This window comes from Melopsittacus undulatus, chromosome 1 (assembly GCF_012275295.1).
Source record: "Melopsittacus undulatus isolate bMelUnd1 chromosome 1, bMelUnd1.mat.Z, whole genome shotgun sequence".
In the NCBI taxonomy this organism is placed as follows: domain Eukaryota; kingdom Metazoa; phylum Chordata; class Aves; order Psittaciformes; family Psittaculidae; genus Melopsittacus; species Melopsittacus undulatus.
The window spans coordinates 110,952,860-110,962,327 of NC_047527.1; the positions used below are offsets into that span (position 1 = coordinate 110,952,860).

General features: G+C 55.1%; 1 protein-coding gene across 1 annotated transcript; it reads left to right on the forward strand.

Annotated features, from left to right (window-relative positions):
• Positions 1–1,886: 1,886 nt before the first annotated feature.
• On the forward strand, positions 1,887–5,175 carry FZD8 (frizzled class receptor 8). The gene has a single exon (XM_005153019.3). It carries the CDS (start codon positions 2,515–2,517, stop codon positions 4,525–4,527), a length of 2,013 nt encoding a protein of 670 aa, XP_005153076.3. The 5' UTR covers positions 1,887–2,514; the 3' UTR covers positions 4,528–5,175.
• Positions 5,176–9,468: the final 4,293 nt, after the last annotated feature.

Consider the following 9,468-nt stretch of genomic DNA (forward strand, 5'->3'; position numbering starts at 1 on the left):
CCACGTCCCCAGAGCCTTTCTCAATCACTCCTGAAAGCGAAACCCCCCTCCCCCGGGTGGGCGCGGGGGGTCGGAGAGGCGTTTATCGCCCCATTATTGCCCATTTCCTCCTATCGCGGTAATCCGTGTGCTCGTTTAAACGGGGAAGAGACCGGAGGGGATCCTGTTAGCACAGCCAACAAACTTGGGATTGCTTTTTTGTTCTGCCTGATGTGTTTAACTCCCTCCTGGCGCCCCCTCCATCGCCCCCCGCCCCGGCTCCGCTTCTCCCGGTTTAGACCCGGCGAATCACAACATTTCACGCTGCCGAAAGCCGAGCCCCGCCGCGCCACCACCCCGCCAGCTCCCCGAGCGGCGTGTTCCCGAGATTACAGTCATTACAGCCCCAGCGTGAGCTCCACACAAGCGCGAAGCGCAACAGCGCGTCAATTAACAAACAAACGCCCCGTCCTGGGAGGACGACAACCCCCCGAGACGGCCCCGCCGCGCTCCAAGCCCGCGCCCGCCGCCAGCCGCCGCTCACTTAAGGTGGTCCGAACAGCAGCCGAAACCACCCCCCCCCCCTTTGCCTTCCCGGGAGCGGGAGAGGAAAGCAGCGGGTCCCCTCTGGGCAGTCCCCGGCCCCGGGAGCTGCGGACCCCGCAGGCGGCCGGCGGATGCACCGCGCTGCGCCTCAGCAGGGAGCGGACCGGCTGCTCCCACAGAAGCCGGCCCCGGTGGGTCTTGCGGCCCCCGGCGGCCGCACTCGCCTCCTCGGCGAGTCGCCGCCCCCGGCGCCAGGCTGACTCGAGGGCTCGGGGAGCCGCGGCCCGGCCGCAACCGGCACGGCAGCTCCGGCTGGGCTGCGAGTCACTGTCCACGGGTGCGCCCGCTGCCGGCCGCCGAGCCGGACCTCGGTGTCCCCCTTGACTGGAGCGGCACCAGCTCGGGCGCACCCCTGCGGCGGGAGTTGTGCGCCAGCCCCGCGGGGAGCGTTCACCTGCCGGGGCGGGCGCTACTCCCCGTGGTCCCTCAGGAACTTTATCCCGGCTGCTCCCCGGTGCTCACAGTGGTGCTGCGGCTGCACGGCAGCGCGCGTGGGGATGTGAGTGTGTACCAGCTAGGCGATCCGTCTTACGCTCAAAGAGTGCATTTACTCGCCGCTGCCTGCGCTGTAGGGACCCCGGTTGTCTCAACCCTCTGCCTCCTTCCTGCCGTTGAGCCTTAGCCGTTACCCCCGTACCCAAACGCCAACATCACGTTTCACACTACACGTTGCTCACGGGTGCACCGCCAGCTGTGCCGCGGCTGGCTCCGGAGCCGCGGGAAGCCCGAGTAGGCGAGGCCGGTACTGGCCAACCCGACGGTCGGTGCCACCGGGCCTCGCTTCGCCACGCTCCTGCCTCCTCCGGCAGCACGTGCAGCGGCGACAAACCCACAGCAACATTCAGACCTGAGGGGGACTAAAGTCCTGCGGGTGAGCAGCAGTTGGCATAAAACCACTTCCGAGGAGACTCCGAGCAGCTGCTGAACTGCTGCTGCTCCTGGAGTGAACCTCGCCTGACCGGGAAGCCTTGCAAGGGGCAGGAAGCGCTCTGCAGCAGAACGGCCGCACCCCGTGCACCCGACGGGGAGCGTTTTAGCTTGCAGAACTACTCCCTGAAACGTACGGACAAGAGCCCGGGCAACGCAGTTAAATCTCACAGCCACGTACCACGGAGTCGGGGCCCCGCGGAGCGCCCACCACGCCGCACTCGGGGTGCCAGCTCCACCTTAAGGAGGGCTGGGGACACCCCCCCGCCACCCGCCCGGTCCCGACTGATAGGCGGCCGAGGCAGGGAGGCGGGGCCCGGCGGTGCTTGCTATAAATATTCATGAGAGCGCGGCGGCCGGAGTGGCGCTACCGGGGCCGGAGAGACGCAAGTTGAGTGGAGCTGCTGCCGCGTTCGTCCCGCGGATCAGGTGGCGTGATCGCGGCCAGGAGTGATCAGCTTCTCTCCATCGGCGGAGAAAGGAGATAGGCGCAGAGTAAGAGTGAAGACCGACTGGCTGGCGGTCGCCTACAGAGCCGGGCGATACGCGGACGGCAGGAGGAGCCGCTCCGGCCGCCTCAGCAACGGCCCAGCTGCTGCCCGTCTGCTCGAGTCGGTGGGAGCCCGGCGCCGCGGGGCGCACCGCCTGGTCCGTGGGACGCCTCAGCCATCTTGACCGCGCCGCGCAAGAACTGACCGCGAAACTTCGCTGCCGCTCCGTGCCTGGCAGGAGCTGGAGCAGCGGCGACCCCTCTTGCACAGCCAGCGAGGAGCGATGCGACGGCGGCTGAGGGGCCTTCCCTGAGTGGACCCATCTCACCGGGTGCTCACGGGGCCGCCTCCCTCCCGGGCGACGGAGGCCTCTCACCTGCGGCCGGCACGGAGGGGGCCTCCCTCCGCCCCCCGGAGGGGTAGCCGGGGCGGGGGGGTGCTGTGGCACCGCGCTCCCCGTGGCTGCTGAGCGGGACAGGAGAGGAGCCGGGGCCGCAGCCCGCCGCCGAGCATGGAGTGGAGTTACCTGTTGGCAATCACCTCGCTGCTCGCCACCCTGTCCCTGCTCCAGCGCGCTGGCTGTGCCGCCGCCTCTGCGGCCGCTGCCGCGTCGTCGTCCTCCTCCTCGGCCAAGGAGCTGTCGTGCCAGGAGATCACCGTGCCCCTCTGCAAGGGCATCGGCTACAACTACACCTACATGCCCAACCAGTTCAACCACGACACGCAGGACGAAGCCGGGCTGGAGGTGCATCAGTTCTGGCCGCTGGTGGAGATCCAGTGCTCCAGCGACCTGCGCTTCTTCCTCTGCAGCATGTACACCCCCATCTGCCTGGAGGACTACAAGAAGCCGCTGCCGCCCTGCCGCAGCGTCTGCGAGCGGGCCAAGGCTGGCTGCGCCCCGCTCATGCGCCAGTACGGCTTCGCCTGGCCCGACAGGATGCGCTGTGACCGCCTCCCCGAGCAGGGCAGCCCGGACACTCTCTGTATGGACTACAACCGCACGGACCTCACCACGGCCGCTCCGCCGCCCGCCAAGCCTCCGCTCCGCGGCGCCAAGCCTGGCGGCCCCGCCAAGGCGCCGCCCGCCGCCGCTGCGCCGCCGGCCGAGGCCCCACGCAAGCCGCGGCCGCCGCCGCCCTGCGAGCCGGGTTGCCAGTGCCGGGCGCCCATGGTGTCGGTGTCCAGCGAGCGGCACCCGCTCTACAACCGCGTCAAAACGGGGCAGATCGCCAATTGCGCCCTGCCCTGCCACAACCCCTACTTCAGCCCCGACGAGCGCGCCTTTACCGCCTTCTGGATCGGGCTCTGGTCCGTGCTCTGCTTCCTCTCCACCTTCGCCACCGTCTCCACCTTCCTCATCGACATGGAGCGCTTCAAGTACCCCGAGCGCCCCATCATCTTCCTGGCCGCCTGCTACCTCTTCGTCTCCCTCGGCTACCTGGTGCGCCTGGTGGCCGGGCACGAGAAGGTGGCGTGCAGCGGCGGCGCGGCGGCGGGCGGCGCGGGGGCCGGGGCGGCGGGGGCCGGCGGCGGCGCGGCGGGGGCGGCGGCGGCGGGGGGGCGCGGCGCGGCGGGCGGCGCGGCCGAGCTGCAGCCGGAGCTGGCGGTGGCCGAACACGTGCGGTACGAGAGCACCGGCCCGGCGCTGTGCACCGTGGTCTTCCTGCTCGTGTACTTCTTCGGCATGGCCAGCTCCATCTGGTGGGTCATCCTCTCCCTCACCTGGTTCCTCGCCGCAGGGATGAAGTGGGGCAACGAGGCCATTGCTGGCTACGCGCAGTATTTCCATCTGGCCGCCTGGCTGCTCCCCAGCGTCAAGTCTATCGCCGTGTTGGCGCTCAGCTCCGTGGACGGGGACCCCGTGGCAGGCATCTGCTACGTGGGCAACCAGAGCTTGGAGAACTTACGGGGCTTTGTGCTGGCACCGCTGCTCATTTACTTGGCCATCGGCTCCATGTTCCTGCTGGCCGGCTTCGTCTCGCTTTTCCGCATCCGCAGTGTCATCAAGCAGCAGGGTGGCCCCACCAAGACCCACAAGCTGGAGAAGCTGATGATACGCCTGGGACTCTTCACCGTGCTCTACACGGTGCCTGCTGCCAGCGTGGTCGCCTGCCTCTTCTACGAGCAGCACAACCGGCCCCGCTGGGAGGCCACGCACAACTGCCCCTGCCTGCGGGACCAGCAGCCTGATCAGGCCCGCCGCCCGGACTATGCTGTCTTCATGCTCAAGTACTTCATGTGCCTGGTGGTGGGCATCACCTCCGGTGTCTGGGTCTGGTCTGGCAAGACCCTCGAGTCCTGGAGGGCCCTCTGCACCCGCTGCTGCTGGGCCAGCAAAGGTGCTGCCGTGGCTGGGGGCACAGGGGCAGGAGGAGGTGGGCAGGCGGCAATTGCTGCAGCAGGAGGACTTGGGGCTGGAGGTGGTGGCTCCCTCTACAGCGATGTCAGCACTGGCCTGACGTGGAGATCAGGCACTGCCAGCTCTGTCTCCTACCCCAAGCAGATGCCCCTGTCTCAAGTGTGAAGAGAAGGGGAAAGAGGCCAAAGGTTAGGGAATGAGGGACACTGGCCTGCGTAAAATGCCCCCTCACTGTTTGGTGCCATTAATGAACTCCTAATGGTCCTTATTAGCCACAGCTTGTATAGAACAATGCAGCTGGCAGAGGCCCCGGGCTCCAGCCCCCTCCTCCTTCCCCTCCATTCATATGCAGGGAGCATGTACTTCAAGGAGCCAGCTTATTATTTTGCTGGCAGAGGAGGGTAGAGTGTCACCCGTGTCTTGCAGAGGGCAACACACTGCAGTTTCTGATTCACTCTGGACTAACAGCAGCTCATGGGAGGGAGGGTCTCCTTCCACCCCATCCTGAGGTGGGAGTCTGCTGGGACTGCAGGTTTTTGGGATGTTGATGACCAGGCAAATGCCTTACAATACAGACTGAATCAAAACATGTCTTAATTATACACCCCAGCTAAATACGGGTTTCCTACATTAAAGGATGTATTTATATAATTATTTGTTACCTTGTACAGATGTGTAGATATGTATATATCCAAAGCTATACAGTCTGTAAATTTTTTGTAAAAAAGTTTAGAGGCTACCCCTGTAAGAGCAAATACGAGTATTCTATTTTGTCAATAAAATGACTTTTGATAAATGACTTTTTCAAGCTTTCCCCCTCCTCCTGCCCTGGTTATTCAGCTGCTCTGGCTTTAGGTTCTACAAACTAGGAACTACATTCATGCTCCAGTCATTACTGTGTAATAGATGGCTGCTTCTTACAGCAGCTCTTACACAGACACAAGGAAAACAAGTCATTCAACAAGTTGCTCTGAAAAAGTGTTTGCCAAAACTGGGAGGTGCCATACCATAGTTCTCTGGTTTTTGTTGTTTTTTTTCTTTTGTTGTTGTTTTTTTTTTTAAGATGACAGCATCTTTAAATTGAGCCTTTACAAAAGAGTCATCTCATGGTATGTTAAGTATCCTTTTAAAATGGGTGTTATTTTAGGAATGTGCACACACGCCTCTCCTATCTGTTGTCTACACTTCTGTAAGCACCTGCCTTTCTGGGGATGTATACTGAAGTGTAAAAGGTTAATGTTTTAAATTCATAGATCACGTACGACAGCGGAACAGCAAGTTGAGATTTGTTAGATCAATCTCTTCTTAACAGATTAAACTAACATCTTAACTTTTGTATATCAAATATGGTCCTTTTTCAGGAGAAAAGGTATTGTTCTTCTGTCAGGACTAAGCTAATTTATTTGAGCAGAAGGCTGTTGAATTAACAGAAGAATGCTTTGGCAATTGTTGAACTTTTTACCTGTCTGCCCAGTGGCTCAGAACATCATTCCTTTAAGAGGAGCTAAATGAATAGGGTTAATCTGTAGGGAACTTGGTTTCTTTTGAGTTTGAAAAATCTTTGATCTTTTCTCTTCACCAAACGTGATGTATAGTCTGAAGTTTCTTTCCCTGCTGCCTGGTTCCTCTTGTTGCAGACCAATTGGCCACCATGGAGCCTTAAAGTTCTTCAATTAAAGGGACATGGGACTTTTTTTTTTCTTCTCTCCTTTTTTTTTTATTTTAAGAGGAAGACTTGTAACAGTTAGTGAACACCAGAGGGAAAAGGGAGAACAGCCTTTTAAACAGCTTTTCCCTGCATTGTTAGCCAGACTGCAGGCAGCAAGGCATGGCTTGGAGCATTATAGAAAAGAGCTATGAATGCCCTACAGGTGGTCTGCTCACATAATCTCCCCAATTTAAAACATTTTCCTTTACAGGACAATTGCATTACAAAACTCCCTTCTCTTTTGCTCCTAATTGAACCAAAGAACAACTACAAGATTTTCTTTAAAAACTAAGTGCCTAAATTTTTTTTTTAAGATCTATTAACTACATTCTAATCTGTTTTCTAAACTGGGAACACTCAGAATACCCGGAGTAGAAGCTGCATTAGACATTATTCCAGATATTCTCATGCCTTCTTCTATTCTGTCAAATTGGCAATCATTTAAAAGCAATTGGTTAGGTTGTGTGCTAGCAGTGAAAAGATAGCCCCAGGTCCCTTATTAACCTGTCAATCATGGTAAGAGATGGGCAGCTACCCTACTAATGACATAGATATGGTCATGATTTGTGGGAAAAACCTAATTCCATTGAGCACTGATTGACTTTGGTGTCCCTTTCAAAGAACCTGTAACTTAATAGACTCCTCCACTTCTACAAAGTTACCGGGATCATGAAAAGGAGGAATTTAAAATGCCAATCTCTAATTCCTTAGTTAATTTCTCAAATGCAAAGGGTGTTCCACTGGGATTTATGCATCATGCCTATTTATACACCAGTTGGCAAGGATCAGAATATTGGCATTCCTGTAAATTGAAAAGACCTTAGTGTTTTCCTGTCTTGCTTGAAACATTTTGTAACAGTCGTTGAAACATTTAAATCAACATGGCAATTCTCCCTGCTGTCAGTGGGGCTAAGGTAGAAGGGAAACCACACGTATGGAAGCACAATCACTTCTTTGGATAAAGCTTTGTGTTCCTTCCCCTCCAGCGGACTCTAGCAAGCAACAGGACAGGTATAGCCACAACTCTTACCTGAGAATTTAAGGTAAGTCACAGACTGATGGTACAGGTTACTAGTGCTGAGATAAAAGCACTTCTAGTAAAAGGCAGGAAGTAGCCCTGTGTTTCTTAATGTACCCTGGAGTGATCTGAGAGGTGCTGCAGGTGGACTTAGGCAGGAAAGAGGACTTAGAGCTAGTTAGATCAACAAGATGTCTGCTTTGGCAGTGACTGAGGAATAATGTAAAATTTACACAGATAAAAATGGGATAAAATCAGAATCACTAGAAGGAAACCTGGAGAAAGGGCACTGGAGAATTTAATTTGTAAGTGCAGATTTTTGTGAATCTACATAAAGTTTGTGTCTAGGGAACAAAGAAAATAATCAGGAAACCCAACAGCAATGCACTTAGATGTACAAGAAATAAAACTACAGCTACATAGACCTTCACATTATCATAATACCCTTTATCAGATTTTACAGATGAATTTGCTATGAAGGTCCAAAAACACTGTAAGGTGGTAGAAGTTACATGTTAACTTTCACGGTCTGATGACAAACTGCCATCTCCATCAATTTGCCAGACAGCTGCTAAAACTAGTCCCAGCAGACCTGTGGCCTGCAGAGCAAGAGTGCTCCTGTCATCTTCTGCTGGCACCGGCTCACTGGCTGACAGCAGCTGTGCACCCAGCAGCCACACTGGGTCTGGAGAGCTGAGGGCAAGCTTTAGTATCACCAAGGTGGCTTCAGAGCACAGGCTGTATAGCAACGTTTGGAGAGCTGGATAAATGGCAACTGGGAGCCTCCTGCAGCTCACAGAAAGGCTTAATTGTGCTGTTCAAGAGAGTGACTAAGCTAGCAGAGAAACATGGTTTGGGACTTCTTTCTTCTCTAGTAAGCAACATACCTTTAGAGCATTCCTTTTCTTTCCATGACCCCTCCTGGCTTTACATGTTCCTGCTTTTCAAAAGGAAATCCTATGGATTATTCTCCTCCTGCTGTAATTACTGAATAATCCTGCAGCCTCCAAAAGAGCTGGCCCAGCTGACTGTGAGCTTTTTAAAAAGGAGCAGAGCAGCACAGGAGCCTCAGGAGGGACAGCACATCTCCCCTGGGCTGTGCTGCTGAGTCCTTGGGAGCTACCTGGCATTGGCCTACAACCTAACCTGCTCCAAAGTTTTTCCTGTGCAGTAAAAGCTTCCCTGGAGTTTTGATAAGCAATCATGGAAGGGAAGGAATTTCAGACAGGGAGGAATTGGGAAATCAGTCTATATTGAAATAATATGAATATGACCAGGCTTTCTGGGAAGGCTGTGAAGGCTAAGGCACACTAGGAGGTTTTTTCCTTCTTTCTTACACAGTATTTTAAAATCAAAATATTGAGGTGCTTACCCATTAAAGAGTTCTTCAAATGTGTTTGACTAGTCCTAAACGGTCTCCCAGGTTGGGTAGGAGAGCTGGAGGCAGGGTCATCTCTGCTTCACCTCAGCTTCAGAGCCCAGGCTCTTTCCAGATTCACCTGGGCAGACACCTCACTAGACATCTGAAGGTGGCTTGTAGGAAAAATCGACAGCAGGTTTTCACAGGAGGAAACCAGTGCTGGGAGCCAAAGCAGGATGCCCGGATTTAGAAAGGAATCAGGAGCTGAGAAATACCAGAGTCCTTGGAAGAATCCCAGGTCTACTCTGAAACATGAAAACTTCAATACAAGTACAACTAGTGCTTGATCTCAGTGACCCTGCTCCACATACTTCATTCACAAGCACTACATGTAGTACAAAAGCCAAACCTAACCTGCCCAGTTAAACTTCTTAACCGATAAAGACATGGAATTTTAAATAGGATAGACAGGCCACCTATATACAGGGCAAAAGTGAACTGGTGGTAATGGATGCTGAAAAATGACAAAAGACGCTCTTGGAGTAAAAGTTCACCTGCAGTCAGGCTCATGCTGGAGGAAAGCTCAATGTGGGCCAGTCAAACCAGCTTGTAGAATCACAGCCAGTTTCCAAAGTGCCTGTTACAACCTGCCTGCAGCATGCCCTGCTCCTGCACCCTGTTTCAGAGCCACAGGGCCTGTATGTCTCAAGGCACACACTTGTTCCACCCACTGTGGCCAGCCTAGGTTCTGTCCTAACATGGAACTGAGGAACAAACTGTCTCCATTGCTCATCCTGGCCCTGTTCCCTCTCTTTTTGCCCTGCATACCAACACTGAATGGTATAGAAAAGATAACACACCTCTTCCCAGAATTAGAGGCTCAGCAACAAAGGTCTCCCTGAAAACAACAGGATGAGCCTAAGAAGAATAAAGGAAGTGATTTACAGGTAATGGTCCAGGGAAGAAACACTAAACCGGGCAGACACTCTGCATGTGGTCATGATGAGCTCTAGGCAGCCT